General features: G+C 37.5%; 1 protein-coding gene across 6 annotated transcripts in view; it reads left to right on the top strand.

Annotated features, from left to right (window-relative positions):
* PIBF1 (progesterone immunomodulatory binding factor 1) overlaps positions 1-26,595 on the top strand; it is a 124,995-nt gene that overhangs the window by 27,918 nt on the left and 70,482 nt on the right. For all 6 annotated transcript variants that reach the window (XM_062566912.1, XM_062566910.1, XM_062566911.1 and 3 more), the window contains 3 exons: positions 989-1,170; positions 3,284-3,409; positions 7,384-7,482. In XM_062566912.1, the coding sequence (XP_062422896.1) occupies positions 989-1,170; positions 3,284-3,409; positions 7,384-7,482 (407 nt within the window). The remainder of the gene's footprint in view (positions 1-988; positions 1,171-3,283; positions 3,410-7,383; positions 7,483-26,595) is intronic.

The raw sequence follows: 26,595 nt of genomic DNA, 5'->3' as shown, positions 1-26,595 counted from the left end.
AAGTTCCTTAACAAATTGCTGCTTTTCTCCAACTTCATTTTCTTCCTCAAGTAACTTTCTTTTGTCCTTTCATGGCTCAGAAAGAATAAGTTATGTCTAAAACATGTACAGGGTGTCTTTATGGCTTTAACCTGGGGGATGTATTTCTGAAAAGTGACAAATCTACCATTATCTTAACTTGGCATTATCTTAACTGACATCACCAGGAGCTTAAATTGCAAATTTCTTGGAAATGGTAAAGGTACCTTTTGCTATCAGAAGCAAGGAGTTAGACAACTCAGCACAAGTGACAATATACTCTGTGGCTGCATTCTGAGAAATAGATGGAGACCACTGTCTCCCACACCATATTTTTGGAGTGGTAAAGCTGATTAGTCTGAAGCTCAGGAAGGCTGTTACAGAGGCTCACAAGATGGTCATGTTTCTATTTTTGTGTCAGTTAAGTCACTTGTAGCATAAGCATACTAAATGAAAGTCAAAAGAAAGCATACATGACCTTCTTTACTCTTGGTACTGGTCTGAAATGTCACCTTGTCTATCACAATCATGTCATGCTTCAGCCCCAAAGCTAGCAGTTTCATCATTTCTTTATGGACTCTTGGTGCCCATAAACTTTTCACTATTTCTGAGAAAATTGTACACAGCACGACGATCAGTTGGCCCCAAGACTTGGTATGTTTCCTCTCTGATTCAGTATTGTGTTCTGATCCTAGTTCCTATTTTGACTTTGAGAAAGATTAAGGGGCCTTATCACTTTTGCAGTACTAATAATCAGAAGTCATGAAAATCCAGAAAGTTATAATCTTAAACTATTTTTTTAATAGAACTTCACCTGCTTATAAGAATATGTAAAATGCAAGTGTAAGCTGAGGTTTTTCAATTCAAATGATTGATAGAAGAGAGTTAAAATGAAAAAGCAAGTGTGTAGGGAGGGTTAACTGCCCTTTTTGTAGTTCATGTTGAAGTATTTCTTTATCCCCTTTTATAGCTGGCAACCTTGCAACAATCCCTTAACTTCTTGCAAAAAGATAAAGATTATCTTAATCGCCAGAACATGGAGCTTAGTGTTCGCTGTGCACATGAGGAAGATCGTCTTGAAAGACTTCAGATTCAGCTAGAGGATGCCAAAAAAGCTAGAGAAGAGATGTATGAAAAATATGTTACATCCAGGTAAGATACTATGTTCGCTTCTATCAGTAGACAAATTACTATTTTCCATTGTTTCTTGGACAAATCCCACTTAAAAATTCCTGACTTTAGAAGAACTAGTCCCTATCAGTGTAACCAGGAACAGTAAGAAAGCTTCTGTTCTTTTTTTTTAATGTGTATTTGTATATTAGGATAAACTGTTTTAAATCTTTTTCAAGTTTTGATATACTGCCATGGCAGTGAAGAAACCCATATCTAAAGTTTCTGTGTTCTTGTATGTACATAGAAACTTTCTGAGATAGTATAAGTTAAAAAATATATATATTAAATACATATGGTGCACTTTTTCTTCTTTTTTAAGTGAACATTATTTAGAATAGGAATATTAGAAAGTCATATTCTGTACCATCTTTGGAGTGTAAAAGATGTTTAATTTTAACAGACTTTTAAAGTAGGATGTAGTAGGCAGTTAAAACTTTCATATCAACTCTTTGAGCAATCAGTTTTTCATTTCTCAAGTTCAATTGCACACTTCTTAATGATAGCCATGAGAAATTAAGTGATCATTGCATGCTAGCTATAGTGGTAAATAGTGTCAAATTCTTATGCTGTTCACACTGGTATAGGTATGTGTTTGGGATACTGAACAGAAAATGCTGTGTCATTCGGCTGTGTGTGTAGCTAAATGTGTAGTGCTGTACAACAAAATTTTATGCTCACGTAGAGTTTTTCTTTCTTATTCAGATTATCAAGTTCATGTTATTTTCTGACATCTAGATGCCAAAGATACCATTCTAACATGCATCCAAAAGTTGTATCAAATGTTTGTATGGCTGTCACTAATACAGCCATATTTCTGGTTAGCAGTGTGCCTAGAAAAGCATCTGTGCTCTGAGTGAGTGTCCTCTAGAGCAGAAAGTGTGGAAAAAGCTCAGTTATTCTTCAGCTGCTTCCTTTTGTTTGAATCAGCAAGATGGAATGGGAGACAACTTGCATAACTAAAATGAAATGTACTATATTCTGTACTTCTGTAATACAACTGGAAAGACAGTATTATCTAAAGGGAAATATAAAAAAACCTCTACTGAAGTTATCACTTAGCATTCCGATGTTGCTTATCATCTTTTTAATATTAAATATTTTTCCTTTGCTACTATCTTTTTAAATTTACCTTGTGTGAGTATACATCAGAGCAATGCTCAAATTAGAGATTCATCTGGAAAGTCTTCACTTAAATAAATCCTTAAGGCTTGCTTTTAAATTGAGATTTTAAAAAATTGCATAGATCTGAACAATCTTTCTCTTGAAATGTACTTTTAAGCATTGACTCTTGTAGCTAGATTCCTTTTTCTAGAAAGCCATTTGAAGCCTATATCCTATAATAATGAGGCAGAGGGACTTTTAAAGAGTTCTCCCCATTTGAGCAACCTAGGAGGAGATGCACGTAGCTTGACTATACCACATCTAGGAATACAGTGTAAGCCTGCTTCACTATCCTCTGAAATCTCAGAGGGAATTTGGTCTCTTGCATTTTTATGCCAAGTAAAGAGAAGTTGTGTGACTCATCTTGCTTTCAGAGATCTTGACAAGGTAAGTATCCAGATACCATTTCTGATTTCACAGATCTCCACAGCTTACAGTCAGCAGTGTTTCCTATCATTGCTGCCCTGCCCCATTCAGTTGTACTGAAGTTAACTTATAATAATGCCATGCTACAAGATTTTGTTGTATATTAATTTACCATTACCCAGTGATGAAGCTAGAACACTGCAGAGTGAGGACTTTTTTTTAAGTGGTTTATTAAAATGAACACTCAAGTATAGGCTGACAAAGAATTTTTTCAAGAGTATTAAGTGTAATACTGCCTGATGGTTAAATATCAAATTACTTTAATAAATAAAGTAAAAAACACTAAATAATATGCCATGGAAGATCTTAACTTATTCGTGCTTAAGTTTCCAGTCTTAGTTTTAAGCTAATATGTATTCTAAGCAGATGAGGGAGGAATAAGTGAGAATTAAAATAAAATATAAAGAAGTGCTTTGCTAGTACAGCTGTACCTGGAGTCTTGTTATTTTGGCCAATGTAGTAGTAATGCAGTTCATAAGGAATTCTTATTTTTATTTGTTTACAGAGACCATTATAAAACAGAGTATGAAAACAGACTGCAGGAGGAACTGGAACAAATAAGACTGAAAACAAATCAAGAAATTGAGCAACTTCGAAGTACCTCAAAGGAGATGTATGAGCGTGAAAACAGGTAGATAAGATGCAGGAAATAATCTACCTATGGCAGAAATGGCCAAATACTCCATTTTTTCAGGCAGAAACCGGTTGACGGATCAGAATGTGGGAATTTAAGTTTAAAATTGAGAACCTTCTAAAAATTACATTTGTACAGATAATTTTTCTCTTGAAGTAATGACTGACATTTGACATTGTCAATGAAAGGAATAGATTATTAAAATTCATCCTCTAGGTAACAGTTAGGGGTTTTGATCTTATTCAGATGTCTTGTTTATTAATTCATACAGAATATGTTGGTTTGCCTCTCATAATGGAGGGACAATAGTCCTGAAACTTTCAGGCAACCAGAAAAGAAGGAATTAATTCGGAAGGTAAAGCAGAAAAATTGAGAAAAAACAATCAAAGACTTTTATACCTTTTAAAAGTGAATCTATTTAAGATTGTTCACAGCATTATGATTTACAACACTACTGATTTTCCTCTAAATTATTATAAAATCCTCCTTCAAGAAGATCCTAATTCTGCAAAGAACTGCGTACTATACTTTACATACATTCTTGTTGAATTGCACGGAATGTGTGCAGTGTTAGGCATATATGTAAGCCTGAAGGAATCTAAGGGCTTGGACTGTTGGTACTGTAATTCTATTAAACGGACTTTTTTTTGGTCATTGCGTGTTGTTTTTAAAATGGGAAGAGCACTTAGTGACTCATTATTAACTCATTGTAGATCTCCTGAAAGTGACTTGTACGGAGAAGGAAATGACTGTAGTAAAAAGATATTCGTGGCATCAACATCTTTTTTTTTTAATAGGTAGTTCTGTTATTACTCTGAAGAAGGAAAAATGAGGAACATATCTCCTGCTGTCTTGTCTTCTAGTCAGCTGAAAGGGTCTAATTTAATTAAAAACAAAAAATACATCATTTTATGTTTTTTTGAGTGTAAATAAAATATATATGTGCACACATCTCCAGCACTTCCTGTATATAAAACTATGTTGAATTACAAAGAATGATAAACTATGTTGAATTACAAAGAATGATTTGACTGTTGAAAAGTGTCTACATATCATTGAGGAATCTACTGGAGGATGCTTGATTTTTCTGGAACCAATTTACAGAAGTCTTGTTACTTGTTTTGAAATAATTATTTCTAAAATATAAATTCCTTATATTTAATTACATTTGTGGGAAAAAATTATCATATGCTATCTCTATAGAAGTACTAAAAAGTAAAGTACTGTAAGAATTCCACCATAAAACTTCTTTGCAGTCTGAGGTACACCTCAGTCATGAGAAATGTGCAGCCCTAAACTGCAAACCAAGGCAGTTTGCAATGAAAGTTGTAGGATGTGATGAGACACTGATTGACTGTGACTGAAAGTAAAGCTAAGATTCTAGTTTCAGCTTCAAGCTCAAAGCATGGAATGGTGAGACAGCTGAGCTAATATGACCGAATATAATGTTCTTACTTCTTATCTCCTTACCAAGTCTCTTTGGCCTGATGTTCCCCTTGCATTTAGTGACATTTTACGCTTAGATGAGCCAGTTCAGGAATTTAAACCAAGTGGCAAAGGAGAATCCAATAAAAGGCTGATACTTAGTTTTATTTTATTTGGGATCAGTGTCACTTCTCTGGTTGTCAGCATTGGCTATGTCTCCATTAGCAAGCATGAGTGAATTCAGAGTTATTGTATGTCTGCATGAGGTTTTACTTAAGACCAGATAACAGCTAATCCAGTAGGCTGAACACTGTTTAGTAGTTTGAGCATATTAGATTTCTCCTTGAGTGCACCTTCTGATTTCTGCGGATTTGAATAGTTTGGTGTGTGTACTTTAGAATTACTCTGAGTGGCAATTGTTGGGAAGTTTGCTTCAAAAGCTAATGTAGATGCCCTTGCACTTCTGCTTCCCTTCTTCTGCCCCTTTTCCTACCTTTTTTTTCCTATACACTCATAAATGGGTAGGTAGTAATTCTGTCCAATTTTAGAGGGTTACACTCGCTTGTGTGACAGGCTTGCCAGATACATTGTAATCCAGATGACCTGTATGTATAGCTGTTAGATATGTTGGTTTTTACCTCTTAAAATTAGAATTGTTTGTAGTTTCAGATCATGTGAATACTTGGCATAATGTCAGTAATAACTGTTCAATCTCTATTGAAAGTATGTAAGCAGATACATAACTGGGTCACTTTTGCCTTTTTTTTTTATGGTTATGTCACATCTGTGACTGTCCTCTTGTTGACTAAGTGTACCTCATTGTGCCTTTATGCTTCTGTGGCTTATTCAATTGGTAAGCTATCCAGTTAAGCGAAACATTATTCTCTAAGTACGTGACTCTACTTCTTACACAATTTAACTTTTATCCCATTTCTACTACTGTTCAAGATACGACATTTCACTCCTTCTCTAACACATTAGTGCCCTTGACCTCCCACGTTTTCTCTCTTAGATGCTTAACCGTTATATAATTCTTAGATTGATTCTGATTAACTAATAATTTCCAGTGCATGTTATTACTTAACTGAGTCTGGATAAGTATGGTTGATGACATTTCCTTCACCTAGAAAATAAAGTCTCTTATCCAAAAAACACAGGCAGTTAGTGTGGCTCAAATGACCTAGGATGGCATTTAACATGGACTTAACAATTTTCCTTTTACCTCCATATCTTTTCTTCAGAATTTGCCTTATACTTCAATTTCACTTTCCTTTAAGCCAGTTGTACCTCCTGAAAAAGCTTCTATAGTGTTTTGGGGTTTGTTTGTTTGTTTGTTTCCTGTGGTAACACAAGCATTACTGCATCTCCACAGCAAATTCATGTTAAAATCGATCTGTGCCCCCCCCCACCCCCCACCACCACACACACACGCGGAGAAGAAAAGCAACTGAAGTGGGCAGAGCTTGTTGCAGCTAAGTTAACGTTTCAGCTCAGATAAGGAATGTGGTTATGAAGTTAAGCTTCCAGTTGCTGCTTTTTTGCCATGTTCTTGCTCACATCACACTTTATGCTTGAATTTGCACTGGATTTCTTTTAGATGAAACTAAATTGAAAGGTATCTCTTAAGAGAGAGGCATCACAAATGGCAGTAAGTGTACAGGACACAGGAGCAAACAAAGGTTTTTTTAAAGTAAAATCCTCTGAAATGTTTGTAGTGTAAATGTCAAGTCCTCAACAGCCACTGTTTTGCTCTGCAAGTCTGTTATTACTGTGCTGCGCTACTGTATACTGGAGGTATAACAGATAAACCCTAAGTGATAGTTTTAGGTTATTAGGATGTTACATTACAGACAGACTACAGATTAACAGACAGTTACCTGTATCATTTTTAACACAACTATTACTGGTGTTAGTCATCATTCATGTGATGCTACTCTGACTTGTGTAAGTGAAATAGGAAAAAGAGAGTTTGCAAGTCTTAACTGATTCTTGGTTAATAAAAATTTGAAAAAAATATTGATTGCAGTAAAACATTCATGGTTTAATTTATGGTTCTCTCTATGCAGATCAAAAATGATGATAGTAATAAAAGACACCAGTGATGTGCAGTAACCTACTTACGGTGATTAATTAGCCAAATGAGTTATATGTCGAAATAGAGTTTTTATGCCTAGCTAATCTCTTCCGGCTCTATCATAAAAGTTCTTAATCACCTAAGTTACTAGGAAGACATCATTCTCCTAGTTATTACTGAAGTACTAAGCAAAAGAATTGGAATCTACTAAATTCATGCAAAAAAGTAATTTACATTTCTAATATTATGACTTTTTCACATATTTCTACAAATAGATGGGTAGTTCAATCATTGTTTTCAGAACAGGCCTCCGTAATTGATATACATATAGACAGGCCCCTGACAATTCTAATGGGGTTGAGGAAGATGGTGTTAAATTCAAGATCAGTCAATAGTACTCTGATCTAAGAAGTTAAATAGGATTTTTCCCAACAGATTCTTGATAGATTATCTTTTTTTTTGTTTCCTTCAGAAATTTAAGAGAAGCAAGAGATAATGCTGTAGCTGAAAAAGAAAGAGCAGTTACTGCTGAAAGGGAAGCTCTAGGAAAATACGATCAACTCTTAGAACAGTAAGTATCTCTTAAAATACATATCAAACAGAAGGATTAAGTGTATTTATATCAGCAGAGTTTTACAGAGGATAGATAACTGGTTGGACTTTCTACTTGTAAAGAATAAACTGAATTATAAAAATTTAGTCTAAATGAAATTATAAATTATAAATGAAATTATAAATTATAAATGAAATTATAAATTTCATTTTGCTTTGTTTTTTTTTTCCTTTACCAGTGCAGTAACACTATGAATGTTTGATTCTTTTCCTTCAATCCAGTAAAGACATGCAAACGTAATTATGCACCTCATAGCAAAAAGGTGTAATTCATAGTATGCTTAATCTTCCAGTGATCAAGCTCTGAACACTGCTGTTCTTAATTTAGTTGAAAAATTGCTGAAAACTGAAATCTTTTACAATGATTTCAATGAATACTTTTCATAAACTGTGGCTAGAGAGCAGTAGTCGTGAACTTTTACGCTTGCTACACGCTTTTGTTACTCTCATCTCTACCCAGTCTTTCATATTCAACATATAAAATATGGTGTCTAAACAGTTTCCTTCTCCATATAAATACATAAATAAAACTATGACTGATCCTCTGCTGTTTACAAATAGTCTAATATTTTTCTTTGCAGCACCTTGGCTTTTATTTTTTGCAAGTGAGAACTGTTTTATTAACTATGATAAATTATTAACTATGATGTTATGTCCTTAATGTTGGATTTTATTTATGTTTAAATGACATCTTTCTCCAAAAATTGAAAGGTCAGTGCATTAAGCAATGGTGCTGTCTAGTCACCTACTCAAAGTAGCTGATGTGATTTTTTTTGTTTGGACACGTTTTTAATTGCAGATAGTAATCATGCTGTTAAGCATGGACATGAAATAATTTAAGCCTTTAATTTTTTTTTTTTTGTGCTGAATTCTAAATTATAGTGGAGGGTAATACTGATGAACTAATATTGTGCCAGCATAGGTGCAAAGAACTGAAAAAAGACAATGCTAATTAGTCATGCAAAACAATAAGGGTGGTTCTAGAGTAAAATAGTTGGATCCAAGTACGTAATGTCCCCACTAAGCATTTCAGATATTTGACTTCAGATTAATTCTAGTTTGGTACTGTGGGCTGAATATCTGTTAGTGTTTAGAATGCATTATAGGTGTTCTTGGATTCTCAATTATAAACTCACTTAGTGAACTCTGAAATGACTCCAGAATGCAAATCAAAGTGTATTAAAGTATGTTCACAAACTGAACCACAGGAAGTTCTGCCTGAATATAAGGAAGAACTTCTTTACTGTGAGAGTGACAGAGCACTGGCACAGGTTGCCCAGAGAAGTTGTGGAGTCTCCTTCTCTGGAGATATTCAAAACCTGCTTGGACACAATCCTGTGCAACGTGCTCCAGGTGATCCTGCTTGAGCAGGGAGGTTGAACTAGATGATCTCCAGAGGTCCCTTCCAACCTCAACCATTCTGTGATTTTGTGATTTAAGTGGAGACAATCAGGAAATTTGCATCAAAACTGATCTCTCAAACCAAATTAAGGTGCTAATGGAAATCCACCCTGCATTTCCTTCTGATAAGACTCCTAGCTTTCACTGTGATGTGACTCTCTACTACGATATGTGGGAGATTCATATCTAACTGGAAGTTCTTCTGGAAAATTAATCTAGCCTGTGATAATTTGAGCATGCACTTCCATTTTTTTTTAAATCAACTTTATAATTCTTACTATATTTATTTTTAAAATTAAAAAACATATAGGAAATATCTTTTGGTTCTATTGTATTCCCACTCATATCATGCCTCCTGAGGGGGGAGGATGCCTTGTGGTTAGAAACACAGGAAAGTATTTTGAAGATTTAAAAAAGTAAGCTATATGGGGTGGTGGTAGAAAACTCATTTATTAATATACCATGTCACCTCCATGATTAATACTCCATAATTAATGTCATCTTGTAGCTTTTAGTATCTAGTAAAACTCTCCTTTCATCACTCTAAATAATGTGATTAATATGTTTGGGGGGGATTCAGAAATATATATTGTTCCTCAGATTATGTATTTCTTTTTGGTCTGACTGAAATTGGATTTGTTTCAAAGCTTAATGCTTTTGTATTTCAGTTCAGGAGAATGAAAAACGCATACTTTGCTTTTTAAAATGTAGGGGTCTCACTTTAAAACTCCCTTTTAACCATAGTACAGATATCAAAGACTGTGCCTTTTTCCGCATTCCAAATGCACTTAATTACTTAAATGAACTGCAAAGTAACAAACTGACATGATGAAATGAAACAAATGCCTTAATTTATAAGGTTTCAGATCTTGAGGTAACTATGGACTGCAGTGTGGTTCTGTGGAACAAAAACTTTAAAAACTTTCCTAATATAGGCAAAACCCCTTAAGAGAAAAGTGAAGGGAATACCTGTGTTGTCCAGGTCCAGATTTAAGTGAGTATAACAGCTAGTTTTGCTTTATTGAAAACAAGATGACTCATCATAGTTACTACTGGTACGGTAATCTGTGTAAACAAACATGTTTGAAAGCTTCAGAAGTATGTGGAATGTTGACTGTCTTGAACGGTGGTTAAGTAAAGCCCCTGGCAAATCTTGTGATCAGAAGTGTAACTAATACCCAATTTTCTAATCAAGTGCAATCATTATCATTTTTCCCACTGTTTTTAAGATTACTTTTGTAAACAACTTTTTATAAATACTGAAGTGATACTTGTGTTATACTAATAAAGAATCTGCTACTTCAGCCTTGAAGTAGATTGCTTTATGACATGAAAACAATTTTTGTTGCTAAATTCTATGTGAGAATGCAATATAAGAACTTACTGACTTTATATCATAGTTAAACTATGATGTGTATGTCACACTTGTGTTTTACAAAGTTGATGTCCAGGTGGAAACATTTTCAGTTCATTTTAAATTGCTGGTGGTGTGATTATGACTTTTAGCTAATTTTTAAAGCCAGTTTTTAATTGGCTCAACAGATAGTGTCTCAGGGTTGAATCAGGCATACAATTCTATAATAGTCTGATCTTCTATTATATTATAATATATAGATAAATACGTTCTAGTTTTTCCAACTCTTGAATATTCCTGGAGTGTGATTTTTGGAATGCTGATGCTAACTGCTAATCTCTTAATCAGTTCTCCTTCCGAAAAAATAATTGAAAAGTGGAAGAAATGCAGCCTGGCTTCCTATTGCTTTTTATTAGTGATTAAATTTTCTAGTTTCCAGTCAAGTGCAAAGTAAAACTGATATATTTTGTATGATGGGGTGTTTAAAGTGAACTATAATGTCTAATATGGGGTGAATCATACAAGAGCGTCTTGCCTCAAGGGACACTTATGAACCATTTCTTGTCTTTGATTGTTTACTTCGTTTAAACCTTAAAGAAGCATCATTTCTTTTTCTAGGACTTCACTGCTTTATCAGTGGAAATTGGCTAATGAGTTCCAAAATTACTGAGAATACAACAAGCACTTTTCGACACTTGCAGTGGGCACTATAACTTTAGAAAACCTCAATTTTGTTTTTTTTTAAAAAAAACCCCAAACTATTGGGATTTAAAATTCCTGTCTCTCCTGTTTGTAGGGAATTAAGATATTTCTATTGTATGGGGTTATTTTTTTTTACCTTATTTGAATATGCACAGGTTTTTTTAAAAAACTATGCACATAGGTTTTTTAAAAAACTATATTTTTATAGCTTTGAGAATTGTCATAAACTATTAGATTGAGTAAAGTCAGGAGGATGACTACAAAAATAGCTTTGAGGTTTGTTGTTCAAAGATTTTGAAGGACCTTGGATTATTATGTTACAATTTCTGAATTAATGTATCTATTCCAGTTCTAAATAGCTGAACTACGTGCAATGGATAATCTGAAAAAGGGAAAAAATATTAGTAGTATTTTTAATTTTTCTATTTAGAACATCTTTCTCAAAGAAAAACTCAGTGAAAGTTGTTGGCGTTTGTTGATAGCAAATGTGTTTGTGGTTGGGAGAAAGTGTGCTAGTGTTTACCTATTTAATGTTTTTCCTTTAAGTCAGCTTCAAGCCATTTACACATTTTGGAGACCCCTTTTAATCTATCCATGAATCCTTATTATTTGAATCCTTTCTTTTTTTTCCATGTTTTTCTTTGTTCTTCATATTTATGCTTTTTGTTTTTAGAACTCATTTGAAAGTGAGATCAGTCTTACCTAAGTTTAGTCATCTGTCATAATCTTCGTAGGTTGTGGAGACAGGTTGATAAATCCTTTTCATAAAATAGATGCTTAAATTAAGTGAAATGAAGATTCCTACACCTTCCTATTAATTGCACATGAGTCTAGAGGACTATCTCAGATGAGCAGATAACTGTAAATGCAAAGGAACATTTATTTATTCAGTAAATTTATTCAGTCTCTAAGTGTGCAGGAATTATTAGGTACACACTTACTGCATTATACATTCACTGTTGAAAGAAACATTAAAATTAATTATTTGCCTTTGATTAATATGTTTTCACAATCCTGACGTTGCTGACTGCAATCACAAGATTCTAATCGTAACCTAATTAAGTCAACATGTTTGTGTGCTGGACTTGTTGCCAATATTTAAATAAGGGCCTATTTTCAAGAATGTTTGTAAAAATGAGATTTTTAATTTAAAAGATGTATGTCCTAATTTCTGGCCAAAGTATTTATCGTTGCTACGGTTCCTATAACCCTATATAAAACTGATTGCCACAGCCCTATACTCCCTAGGCACATACGCATTTTTCATGGCTGCTACTTGTGTGTATGAAGAACTTTGGAATCTCTTGAGCTGAAACACTGTGTAGCTCTTGAAAATCACCAGCACTTTGTGCCTTCAGTTTGAATCAACTTCATCAGTATTTTCTAAAACACTTCTCTCTTTTTTTTTTGGTATAATCATTTGCTGCTATTTTATTAATTGTGACTTCTATAGCATGATTTGTATATGTAACTTTGACAATGCCTAGGATTCATATCAGGATAAAGCCGAGCCCTATCCTGTCATTGTTAGACCTTACCTAGATTTCCACCTTAATCAGTGTAACTACAGATTTCCCATTTTAAAAATTATCATCAGGAGAATGAGATTATAAATTGATTACAAAATGCAACTAAAAGAGTAAAACAAAGATATCATGGAAACTACTGAAAGACGCCCCACTGAAAACTCAGAATCAATACATTATAATGGGAATTGACTGCTTGATTTTCTACCCAAAGATTCTTTCTCCCTCGCATGTACAACATAAGTACTTTCCTTGAGATGCCTCTTTGACTTCGTAAGAACCAAAAGATTCAAATCAAAAGTAAAATACATTGAGCATGGAAGATTAAAAACTGATAGTTTGAATTTGGAAAGCCTAAGAGACTAACATTTTTTTTCCTCTTGCATTAGAGATGACTTTTTCTGGTATGCCAGAGACCAACACACTGGCTGTTGATTTTGACAGCAACTGCATAGTCATCAAAAATGAGTTTTTCTTTTTGTTTGTTTGTTTTTCAAACAATGTATAAGGAAAGCTTTCTGGTGAGCAGATGGCTACTGGACGGATACTAATTGGAACTTGATGTCTAAGAATCTGTCTAAGGAATCTTTCTCTTAACGTTTTTATTATTGACTATATTTTCTGTGTAGAGTCTAATGATATTGGCAGCAGAGAGTCTAGTCTTGGCTTGAGCTGTATAGGTATTTATATTCTAAAACTTAAAAAGCCGTGGAAAATCATGAATTATTTTTTTTTTTCTGGAATAATTAACCAACTGGTGGCACTAACAGAAGTAATGAAAAATATTGTCCTAGGAAAGAGGATAGATAGAAGAATATTGAAAAGGGAGAAATGAGCTTAAGTTCTTTTTCTTGTTTCTCTTTGTGAAAGGCAGTTTGGACATACTAGCCAAAAACTATTCAGGGTGGAGTTAAAAGCCTTGGTATCTTCATCCAAACCAAGAGTATGTATTCTTAGTACTTTGGAGACTGGCTTTGGAGACTGCTTACTATATTGTTCTCAGTCAATTTGAATGCACTTTAATAACCAAACAAACGTAGAAAAAATTAGTTAGCTGATTTGATCAAATATATTGTAGTGGTGTTAAGAAGCCCGCACACTTGCTAGGCCATGCCTAGCAGTCTTTGGTTATTCACTAATAACAATTTCAAAATTTGAAGATAGCATTCTTCCAGAATGAACATCTTCACAACTGTAACCAGTTACCTCATAACTGTAACTGTCTTGAATAGCGTGCTGTAGGCAGAGAATTATCAATGCCAAGACTCAAAGGAATGATGACTGGCCTCTCTAAGCTCTATTACATCTGAAAGGCAGTCTTTGGAGTTTGTTCTATTACCCTGAAAGATATAATGAAAAATTATATGTATAGCTCTAGAAATACTTTCATTTGCGTTTCTCTTCACAGTTCCTAGGAAGTAATTCTAACAAAATAATAGCGTCTGAAGGATGGTTTAGGAAGGTTACAATACCAACATATCCTCATACCATAAAGAGGTTTCTTAGGCCTGTAAAATACATTCTCATTCTACCTGCTTGTTTCCTGCTAGCCAAAATCCTTGACCATAAGACTTGAAGATTAGTAAAGGCAAAATATTAAAATTATGTGATGGCTATTATGCTGAGTACCTAAGAAACTCTTTACTATTTTAAGTCTCTAGGATTTTTATGAGTGTGGAAGATTGAAAATGTATTGGTGTCCTTTGAGAAAAACCTCCAAAGCAGTTATAAACTCCTTCAAAGAGGCATTTTATGATATAAGGGTGCTGCTGCTTGGTTTTCATGTATTTCCTGAGTTATAGGAGAGAAACTTCCATGGCAGCCCATGATTGTGCTATGATTGTTAGTATTCCCCACATACACACGCACTTTTGTGATTCACTGCATACAGCGTCTCATTAGTGATGAGTCCTGACAGGATGAGTGAACTCTTGTTTTACAATGCCTTGTGGAACTCTTCGCTAAGTGATGTTTTGGATGCCAGAAGTTTACATGGGTTCAAAGGGAGACTGAAAAAGATCTAAGGTAAATTTGAGAATTACTTAACGTGTAGAAGTCGTATCCAGCTCAGGAAATTCTTGAACTAGAAACAGTTAAATTGTAGTGGGAGAGGATTAGGAAGAAATAAAATGTATGCAGGCACTTTTCGTGCTCTTCTTGAAACATGCACTTTCAGCCACTGTTAAAGACAAGATTATCAGGCTACGTGGACCTTTAGTCCATGGGTATTCCATATAGAACAGAAGTGAGAAATTTCTAAATTTACTGTAGCTAAATAACTGCTTTCTGTACATTTGGAAAGTCTGGACTGGATATAATGATACATGATATAAATGAAAGCAGTTATGTGAACGTGAATTTAATGTGGGAGGATTTTTTTTCTTTTGATTGTTATATGTATCAGTTTGGGTTATGTATGGAAATAACTTTTCTTAAGTGTTTCTAAGTCACCTGTGCTTAAAGAATTAAACCTCTGTGTGAAGCCTATAGTGACATTAGGCAGCTAAAACCAGTAACCTTTCAATGGCAGATGCAAATAGGAACTCCTTTTAGGACACAATTTTTAGAATAGAGATGGAAAACAAGTCATAAATAGCCAGGTGACAATAAATAAAAACAATTATTGAGTTGCATGTGTCAACTAAAACCATATACTATAATTCCCGTTCAGAAGCTAAATTCTTCAAAGCCAGGAATCTCATATTTTCTGTATGGTTGTAAATATTACGATACTCACATGATGTCTGTTTACATAATGTTTCAACTTAATATAACCATAAATGTTTTTCCTTTAATAGTCTATTATAAATAAGATAACATATTGTAAATAGCACAACTGAAAATGCAAATCGTTGAGCAAGCATAGATGTAGGGGGGTGATAGTGTAGCCTGATATGTAGCTGCCACAAAAATAGGTACAAAAATATGCATGTGTGTTTAAACATACATATGTATATAGATAGATAGATACACACACACACAAATAAATCAGTTGTCTAAAGTTAATGATTTTTCAATTGCTCATTTAATGCTTATTTTCTAGCATTTCAGCAAATGACTGGGATTATGAATGTTCTATTGTATGATCTGACTTCCTTCACTTATTGCATTAAACGACTCGGTCTTTTTTATTATTGTTTTTTAGGTGTTGTGTTTGTTTAGTGCAGGATGGGATATTTTGCTTGTTTTCTAGTTTTAAGTTTTTGTTTTAACTGTGATTCAAAATTGTCATTCTGTTTGAAATCTGGCATTGAGGCCAGTTTTGAGACTGTCATTTTAGCTCCTAGTATTCTAATGTTCAATGTTGGGTTGCGTAAAATGCAAGCATTATAGGCTAGAAGTTATAAAGCAAAACAAAAAAAGTATCATAATTCCTAAATTATGGCTGGGAAGTCTTCTGTAAGTGGTGTTTTATATGCATGTTTTCAAGGTGATTATTTTCATACAAAAGTCAAAGCATCTTGACAGAAGAGTAACTACAATTAAGGACAAATTAGACCGTTACCAGTATAGACTTCAATAACCATGAGTTTCTAGAATCAGTGGATAATTACCTTTTGGAAAAGCAGGTGATGCTGTACTGTTATCTGGACAATGAACTGTTGAAGAGCAATTTTGACAAAATAGGAGTTTCTGTGGTCTGAAAATACATACTACAGATTTTTAATCTCCTGGACTTCCTAGTAATTCATGGGAGATTGAACTTTCATGGAGACTAAATTCTTCTGAGAGATATCTCTAGATTGAATTTTGGTCAGACCTTATCTTCTGCAGGATCTCATGCAAACTGTTGAGAAGATAACAATCACAGAATAGGGAAGGTTGAAAGGGACCTCTAGAGATCATCTAGTCCTGTGCCAGTGCTCTGTCACTCTCTCAGGAAAGAAATTCCCCCTCACATTCAGGCGGAACTTGCTGTGTTTCAGTTTTTGCCCATTACCTCTTGTACTGTCACATGGGACAACTGAAAAGAGTTTGTCCCTGTCCCCTTGACACTCTCCCTTCAGGTACTTATAAACACTGATAAGATCCCCCCTCAGTCTTCTCTTCCCCAGGCTAAAGAGGCCCAGCACTCACAGCCATTCCTCAGAGGGCAGGTGCTCCAGCCCTCCGATCATCTTCATAGCCCTACGCTGGACTCTCTGCAGTAGCTCCATGTCTCTCTTGTTCTGGGGAGCCCAGAACTGGACGCAGGATTAGAGATGAGGCCTCCCCAGGGCTGAGGAGAAGGGTGCAGGGTCAGCTCCCTCGACCTGCTGGCAACACTCCTCCTAATGCACCCCAGGATACCATTGGCCTTCCTGGCCAGAAGAGCACATTGCTGGCTCGTGCTCAACTTGTCATCCAGCAGCACTCTCAGGTGCTTCTCCACAGAGCCGTTTTCCAACGGGTCATCCTGTGCTGATGTATGGAGTTATTCCTCCCTAGGTGCAGGACTCTGCATTTGCCCTTGTTGAACCTCAGGAGCTTCCTCTCCGCCCAGCTCTCCAGCCTGTCCAGGTCTCTCTGAATGGCAGCACAGCCCTCTGATGTATCAGCCACTCCTCCCAGCTTGGTATCATCCACAAGCTTGCTGAGGAGGCACTCTGTCCCCTCACCCAGGTCACTGATGAAGAGGTTGAACAAGATGGGACCGCATAGTGAGCCCTGTGGGATGCCACTAGCCCCAGGCCTCCAACTGGGCTCCATGCCACTGATGACAACCCTCTGAGCTCTGCCTTTCAGCCAGTTCTCAATCCACCTCACTTTCCACTCATCTAACCCACACTTCCTGAGTTTGTCTAGGTGGATGTTACGGGAGACAGTGTTGAAAGCCCTGCTGAAGTCAAGGTACACAACATCCACTGCTCTCCCCTCATCTACCCAGCCAGTCATTCCATCATAGAAGGCCATCAGTTTGGTTAAGCAGGATTTTCCCCTTGGTGAATCCATACTGACTACTCCTGATCACCTTCTTTTCCTCCATATGCCTGGAGATGTCATCCAGAATCACCTTTCCAGGGGTGGAGGTGAGGCTGACTGGCCTGTAGTTGCCTGAGTCCTCCTTCTTGCCCTTTTTGAAGACTGGAGTGATACTGGCTTTCTTCCAGTCCTCAGGCACCTCTCCAGTTCTCCCAGTTCTCCAGGACCTTGCGAAGATGACGGAGAGCAGCCTGGCAACAACATCCGCCAGCTCCCGTGGGTGCATCCCATCAGGGCCTGTGGATCTGTGGATGTCAAGTTTGCCCAGAAGGTCTCTAATCCCATCTTCCTCAACCAAAGGAAAATCTTCCTTTCTTCAGACTTTCTCCCTTTCCTTCATGCTCCGGGATTCCTGAGGGCTGCCCTTAGCAGTGAAGACAGAAGCAAAGGAGGCATTCAGTAACTCTGCCTTCTCTGTATCCCTTGTCACCAGGGCCCCTGTCCCACTCAGTAGCAGGCCTGCATTTTCCCCAGTCTTCCTCTTGCTACTGATGTATTTGAAGAATCTCTTCTTGTTGTCCTTGACATCCCCTGCAAGACTCAATTCCAGCTGGTCCTTAGCCTTCCTTGCCACATCTCTACATACTCTGGCTGCACTCCTATAATTCTCCCAAGTAGTTTGTCCATTCTTCCACATTCTGTGTACTCTTCTGTTGGAGTTTTTTCAAGAGCTCCTTGCTCACCCATGCAGGTCTCCTGCCCCCTTTGCTGCACTTCTTTCTCCTTGGGATGCACTACTTTTTAGGTTGGAGGAAGTGATGCTTCAATACTAGGCAGCTCTCCTGGACCCCTTTTCCTGTAGGGCCTTAACCCATGAGACTCCACCAATTAGGTCTCTGAAGAGCCCGAAGTCTGCGCTCCTGAAGCCCAGGGCTGCAATCCTGCTTGTTGCCTTAGTTCTTTCCTGAAGGATTCTGAACTCCACCATCTCATGGTCACTGCAGCCAAGGCTGCCCCCAACCTTCACATCTCTAACCAGTCCCTGTCTGTTGATAAGGACAAGGTCCAGCAGGACACCCTTGCTCGTAGGTTTCTCCATCATTTGTGTCAAGAAGTTATCATCAATGCACTGCAGGAGTCTCCTGGACTGTTTGTGCCAGCTGTGTTGTCCTTCCAGCAGATACCAGGGTGGTTGAAGTCCCCCATGAGCACCATGGCCTGTGAGTGTGAGGCTGCTTCCAGCTGTCTGTAGAAGGCCTCATTAACTTCCTCTTCCTGATCAAGTGGCCTGTAGCGGACACCCACAACAGTGTCCCCCATGTTAGCCTGTCCTTTGTTCTTCACCCGTAACTACTTGACTGATTCCTCCTCCACCCTAGGCAGAATTCGATGCATTCCAGTTGCTCTCACATGAAGAGCAACTCCACCACCTTGCCTTCCTGGCCTGTCTTTCCTAAAAATCACAAAGCCGTCTATGACAACATTCCACTCATGCGAGCTGTCCCACCATGTCTCTGAATGTCCAACTCTACCACTCTCATCCTGGTCTTCATTTGTGTGGTGGTGATACCTGTTTCACATAAGTAACTCTTGTGAAGTTGCCAACACATTGTTTCAGAATTGAGAATAACCTGGCCATTTGGCAAGTATTCTGCAAGCAAAGGACACTCATACTGTTTTTATAAACACACTAACAAATCACTACATCCACTGATGCAGCCAAGGTAGTTTAGGCTGTAAATTACAGGGAGCTATTTGCCTTTGGCATTAGTACATCCAGCATTGGATAGGCCTAATTAAACTTAATCGCACTGAGGACTTCCCAAAGAAAAGGAACTGTATGATATTTATATGTAGTGCTAACAACACTTAATGTAACCGCCATTTCAGTCCTTGCTGAGCGGAGAGGATGAATCACTTCCCTTGACCTGCTGGCAGTGTTCTTCCTGATGCAGCCTAGAATACCACTGGCCTTCTTTGCCACCAGGGCACACTGCTGGCTCATGGTCAGCTTGTTGTCCACCATCCTTCTGTGCAAAGCTGGTTTCCAGCAGGTTGACCCCCAGCCTGTACTGGTACATGCAGTTTATTTTCCCTCCCTAGCTGCAGGACTGCATTTGTTTTCATTGAGCTTCGTAAGGTTCCTCTATGCCCTGTCAAGGTTCCTGCAAATGGCAGCACAACCTTCTGGTGTATCAGCTGTTCCTCCTAGCTTTAGATTATTAGCAAAGTTGCTGAGAATGCACTCTGTCCCTTTGTGTAGGGGTGGACCTAGTATTGACCCTTGGAGGAGACTGCTAATTACTTGCTTCTAGCTAGACTGCACCATGCATTGCAACGCTATGCGTTTTGTTATTCAGCCAGTTTTCAGTCTGCCTCATCTAGCCTGTACTTCATCACTTTACTTATGAGGATGTTATGAGAGACAGTGTCAAAAGCCTTAAGGAAGTCAAGGTAGACAACATCCACTGCTCCCCCCTCCTCTATCTAGCCTATCATACCATCATAGAAGGCTGCCAGGTTGGTTAAGTGTGATTTCCCTTGGTGAATCCATGTTGACTACTCCTGATAACCTTCTTGGGCTCGGAAATGGTATCTGGGATGAGCTGCTCCTTCACCATTCCAGGGATGGAGGTGAGGCCGATTGTCCTGTAGTTCCCTGGGTCCTCCTTGCCCTTTTTGAAGACGAGAGTTACATTTGCTTTCTTCCAGTGCTTGGGCACCTCTCCTGATTGCCATGATGATTGAGAGTGGCCTTGCAATGAAATGGCCAGCCATCTTCCTCAGCACTTACGGATTTCTGGATGTCCAGTTTCCTTAGGTGCTCCCTAAAGTGATCCTTTTCCACTCTGAGAAAGTCTCGCTTTCTCCAGACTTTCCCCCTAGTTTCCAGGTCCTGAGATGCTTGAGGGCCAGTCTTACCAACAAAGACTGAGGCACAAAGAAGGTATTCAGTATCTCTGCCTTTTCTGTATCCTTTGCCATCAGGGCTCCTGCCCCATTCAGCGGTGGGCCTGCACAACAGTAGACTCTAGTCTTCCTTTTGTTATTGATGTGTTTATGGAAGTGCTTGACATTCCTTACCAAATGAAATTCTAAATGGGCTTTGGCCTTCCTCGCCACATCCCTGCATACTTGTAAATGTACTTATATTCCTCACAGGTTACCTGTCCATACTTCCTCTGTGTATTTCCTTCTATGTGTGAGTTTTGCCAGAGCTCCTTGTTCATCCGTGCTGATCTCCTGCCCCTTTTGCTTGACATCCTGCTCATTGGGATGAACTAATCTTGAGCTTGGAGGAGGTGATCCTTGGATATCAACCAACTCTCTTAGACCCCTCCTCCCTGTAGGGCCCTATTCCATGGCACTCTTCCAAGCAGGTTTCTGAAGAGGCCAAAGTCTGCTTTCCTGAAGTTCAGAGTTATAATCTTGCTTTTTACCCTACTTCCTCCTCTCAGGATCCTGAACTCCATCATCTTTTGGTCACTGCAGCCAAGGTTGCCCCTTCCTTCACATCCGCAATGAGCTCTTCCTTGTTTGTAAGTACAGCACAGCAGAGCACATCTCCTCATTGTCTTCTCTCTCACCTATATCATTGATGTTGTCATAGTGCTCTCCATGAACTGCCTGGATTGCTTGTGCCTGTCTAAGTTGTCCCTCCAGCAGATTACAGAACCACAGAATGGTTGAGCTTGGAAGGGACCTCTGGAGATCATCTAGTCATAAGCAGGGTCACCTTCAGCATGTTATACAGGATCACATCCCATTTGATCCCGTTTGAATATCTGCAGGGTGTATCAGGGTGGTTGAAGTCTCCCATAAGGCCTAGAGCTTGCAAACATGAGGCTACTTCTAGCTGTCTATAGAAGGCATCATCATCTTTTTCCTCATCAGGTGACCTGCAGCAAATATCTGCAACAATGTCACTTGTCAGTCCTTTACTTACAATCCTTACTCAGTTATCCCATTGTCCACTCTTAGAGCTCCGTATGTTGCAACTGGTCTCTTTACACAAAAGGTGACTCCCTCCTTATTTGCTTGGCCTGTCCTTCCTGAAGAGTCTGTATACATCCACTGCAGCATTCCAGTCATGTGAGCTATCTCACCATTTGTCCATGAAACCACCAAAATGAATCTGGAATCAATGTTCAGTGCCTAGTCAACCAGGATGCAAGAGCTTGCTAAAACAAACCTGTATTCATGATCGTGCAACATGTTAGCAGTATTTCTACCAATGTCATGTAGCCACAGTGACACTTAGATGAATCACGTTTGGGTCTTAGGGACAATGAAAGATTTGTAGTACTTTGAGTCATTTATGCTATCAGTGAATATAGGAGCATGCTTTTATATAAAGAAATGCTTACAGAATTTTAGAAAGATCTAAGCAAGAGGGGAACATTAGTTCTTGGTGGGCCTCTGAGGGGAGCAGTCTATGACAGTAGATGTACTGGATAGCTGATGATGATTAGAAAGAGGATTTGTAAGTCCATGGTGTGGACACTGGAGAAGTGTGGTGGGAAAGAGTAAGGACAGAGAACCTAGGAATTTGCGGAAACCCAGCAGAGATGGAATGGGGGTATATGAAAGAGTTGTAGAGGAAGTCTTCAAGCAATGAAGTGTTTCACTAGTTCTCATATTCCCAGATAGAATCAAAGATGTGACTCATATGAACATTCACTGCCCATCCCTTTCTTACAGTCCCTGTGTGTTAGCAAGATTTTTTTTTTTTTTTTTTTACTTTAAAGGAAGATGACTTTGCATGGACAATCCTGCATAATCCTTTTGCGAAACATGAAAGTAGGGGTCATGTGCATGCGTGCCTCAAAGTATTTCAGAAGCAAAAAATTGCCATAGCTTATGCAGGTTCTTACTCACAAAATAAATATTCATATGGACATCATAGCCAGGTGATCAACTTATTGAACATAGGTCACCTCTTTTTCCATCAAGTCACAGTATAATTGTAGAAATAAGCGTACTAGAAATATAGGTTCCTTTGAGGTGAGGCAAGTATTCTATCTACATAGATAGAATAAGCTGGTTAAATTTCAGTTTTATTTTGTTACAGCTAGTCAACTACCTCTTTTCAATACAAAAAGAAACTTAAAGTAGTGCATTTGCTATAAGGTATTTGCATTTTCAAAGTGTACAGATGAACAGAAAGTAGCTTATGTTTTCCAGATTAGAAAAGAGCTACCTTATGGCAATTTGTTTGCTGGCCATTTCTCCCTTCTCTTCCCCACCCCCTTGTTTTTTTTTCATAAATAATCAAGTGCTGCTTTTGTACTTCATCTCAAATGGTTATCTGTTTATACAGAATTGTACTGAACAGTTTTAGTTTATCTATTAAAGTAAGCAAAAATGATAATTGCAACCTTTTTACTGCTGAATTGCTATCTCTTGTCAAAAGTCATTTGTGAATCATTTTAAAATATACTCTTTACATTTATCTTTGTAAGTCTCTTTTGTAATGCCAGCTGTCTAAATCTGTTCATAAACTTCAGTTAAAAGAAACATATTTTCCATGATTATTTTAAAATATAATGTTTACTGGAAGGGAAGTCTAGTGAATTCCCACAGATGAAGTGTGAGTGCATTTCTCCCACTTGTAAATGAATTCTTATTTCCTACAGCACATATTCTGGTACTACAATGAGTCATTTTCAATATGTTTTAGTTTAGCTTCTAAAACATCTAAAAACTTGGCAGATACATGTAAATGAATGCTACATCGAGTGTTAGAAACTGCTTCCAAGTAATATTTTGCTAATATGTTGACTGTGAATAGATCTTTTAGAGTGCAAAGTGTCCTTTCGATAAGCCTAAAAGCATTTGCACAGTTTTGTTTCCTTAATTTCATTATTCAGCCTTAGTATATTTTGTTTTAACCATTCTGTAAAATAAAGAGATTACTTTTGTAAAGGATTCTAAGACTCACAGACAAAAGCATTGTGAATGGAATATTTTAGCCAAGCAAATGATGGCTTTCTTTTTGTATGTGAACTGAATTTTGCAGTTTCATGTTGTTTTAGTTTACAGTACAATTTTTGAAACAAATAGTATCATCTGTATTTCAATGATATTTTTATGGTTATATATTCCATTCCACACTTTAATCCATTCCCTAATACGTTACCTTGATGATATAAATATTAGACAGAACTTGAGATGAAGCAGTTAATATGATCAAAAGGAAAATAAGGACGGGATAGGAGGAAGTCAAGACCACTAGTGAATGGCAACACTGTCACCATTCAAAAGAAACAATGCAATCATTGGTGTTTCATTTGTGATAAAGTTTGTTTTTGTTTATTATTTAAAATGTATATATATTTTTAAGATTTCTTGTCCTGGCTACTGGTATCTGGAACATAAGTTTTCAGCTAATCTTAAGAGTAGACATCTATGTGTGGTTGGTTGTATAGCTCAACTGGCTACATCAACTAGAACTCCATTAACTACAGTGGGAGCTTGGATACCTTGCTCAAATATTGACACCTGTGCTTAGATACACACTTACATTTCTGCACTCTGAATTTGAATTTCACCCTACATTTTTGCAACTATTGGCAGTATTTTTTATATAATATAATGCACACAACAGGGATTTCTCTGCAAGTCTGTGATTATTCCCTGTCCCAACTTTAACCATCTGTATGTTGTCTGCAGTGCAACACCATGTTATCAGTAAGTTGTTCTTACTGTAATAACCACCCTTAAAGATCTCTTTTTATTAGACTCAGAAGAAGATGGGGAAAACATTTAAAATATTTAAAAACTTGGATTGCTTGGATTTTCATTTTAAAAGTTTTCCTGGAATCTCTTTTCCCTTAGTTGTGTGGAGTAACATATATAGGAAACCTACTTCACAATCCTGGTCCCTCACCCCCCCATTGATCTTAAATATATTTAACTTTTATTCGTGGAAAAAAGGGAGAGGCTAGGTTAAGAGATCAAGAGTCTTACTTACTTTGTTAGACAAAGTGCAGTACAATCTCTTTCCATTGTGTGTAAGTTTTGTCAAAATTTCAGAAGGCTGATGATAAGAAAAGCAAAGGTAATAAGGTAGAGGATTGGGAAATACGTAATATACATATACATATAAGGGAATATATATATGTGTATATATACAAATATGTGCATATATATATATACGTATACATATAAAGAAAAAAGATACAAAAGAGATAGCAGAAGTAAAAATTTTACTCAGATTCATCTGAAGGTAGAATATTTTTCTTACACCTAGGGAAAAATAACCCTAGGCACCAGTACAAGCTGGGGGCTATCCTTCTGGAGAGCAGCTCTGCAGAGAAAGACCTGGGAGTGCTGGTGGATGACAAATTGAGCATGAGCCAGCAACGTGCCCTTGTGGCCAAGAAGGCCAATGGGATCCTGGGGTGCATTGGGAAGAGTGTTGCCAGCAGGTGGAGGGAGGTGATCCTGCCCCTCTCCTCAGCCCTGGGGAGGCCTCATCTCTAGTCCTGCATCCAGTTCTGGGCTCTGCAGGACAAGAGAGACATGGAGTTACTGGAGAGAGTCCAGCGTAGGGCTACGAAGATGATTGGAGGGCTGGAGCACCTGCCCTGTGAGGAACGGCTGCGAGAGCTGGGCCTGTTCAGCCTGGGGAAGAGAAGACTGAGGGGGGATCTTATCAGTGTTTATAAGTACCTGAAGGGAGGGTGTCAGGGGGACGGGGACAAACTCTTTTCAGTTGTCCCGTGTGACAGGACAAGAGGCAATGGGCAGAAATTGAAGCACAGGAAGTTCCGCCTGAACGTAAGGGGGAATTTCTTCCCTGTGAGAGTGATGGAGCACTGGCACAGGTTGCCCAGAGAGGTTGTGGAGTCTCCTTGTTTGGAGATCTTCAAGGCCCGCCTGGATGCAACCCTGTCTACTATGCTCTAGATGACCCTGCTGAGCGGGGAGGTTGGACTAGATGATCTCGAGAGGTCCCTTCCAACCTTACCCATTCTATGATTCTATGTTGTGCATTTTGTAGTGCTCCTTTGGAAGAGTGGTCTAAGCCAAGCAAAGAACAATAATTGCTTTAAGGGATTACGTGGGAGGAAGGGAGGATGTTTTTTGATGGTGATAGAATGCGTTTCCTTTTCTGGCCATTCACTTACCTCTGTATAGCTATTCCTAGTGGTGGAAGCTGTAAGTTTTAGTGAAGTTAACTAATTTATATGCATTTTCGTTACTACAAAGTGAACATCTTCCAATTACAATGTTTTCCAGATCACTGTTTGGCTAGTACTTTACTAGAGCCCTTGAAAATCCCTTCTCAGAGTTCTTAGTTTGTACCACTGTTGGAGAATTGTCTGCTTTCTGAAGTAACTTTTTCGGTAATACTGTTAGACATGTTATTACTTTGGATGAGTTCAAGCACGAATTTCTGAGAAAAAGCAGGTAAAAGTAATGTGGATTTGAATCCAGCTTTTACTGTGGCTGGCATCAATCTTGTCTTAATTTAAGTCCCTATACTGAGATGAAATGAATCATTTCTGTAAGGGGCCTGTTCCTCTCTCTTAATTCATAAAGATAGTGTGTTTGACTAGCTCAGATGTAGATGCTTACATTATAAAAATCTAAAACTAGATGAGGTGTATCCTACCTGTCATTTTTGACTGGACAGAGTTCAGCAAAACCTGGTTTCTGAAATTCACTTTTTGGAGCTTTTACACTTTACCATCATTCTTACTGAATCTTCTTCCCATGGAGAGGTTTCTACATTTAAGCATGTATTAAAAATTGAACAATTTTGTTGTGAGGTGTGATAAGCTTTGTTATTGGACCCTGATGTCCTCCATGGTTAGGAAGGATTTTCAGAGATAGAAGTTCATTGAGATTATGCAGGTGTATGATTGTGATTTTACAGGCCTAGTTAATGAAACCATAGAATGTGGGAAGACAACATCTTCCTTTACAACTTTCAATTTTAGCTGCCTTGCAGATACTCTTAGAAAGTTCACACTCAAATGAAGAGGAGGCATGTATTTGCCTTTTTAAAAAAAAAAAAAAAAAAAAAAGAAAGAAGAAAGGACAGAAAAAATGTATAATAAACCATATTATCTCTTTAATAGAAAAATATGCAAATCTCTTTGGGTCTAAAAGTATGACAGCACTATTAAAATATTTCATAACTCTGGTTAAAATGCAATTCATTATTGAACAGTACAAA

Source organism: Rhea pennata, chromosome 1 (assembly GCF_028389875.1).
Source record: "Rhea pennata isolate bPtePen1 chromosome 1, bPtePen1.pri, whole genome shotgun sequence".
Lineage (NCBI taxonomy): Eukaryota > Metazoa > Chordata > Aves > Rheiformes > Rheidae > Rhea > Rhea pennata.
This window is presented reverse-complemented; position numbering and strand designations above follow the sequence as displayed.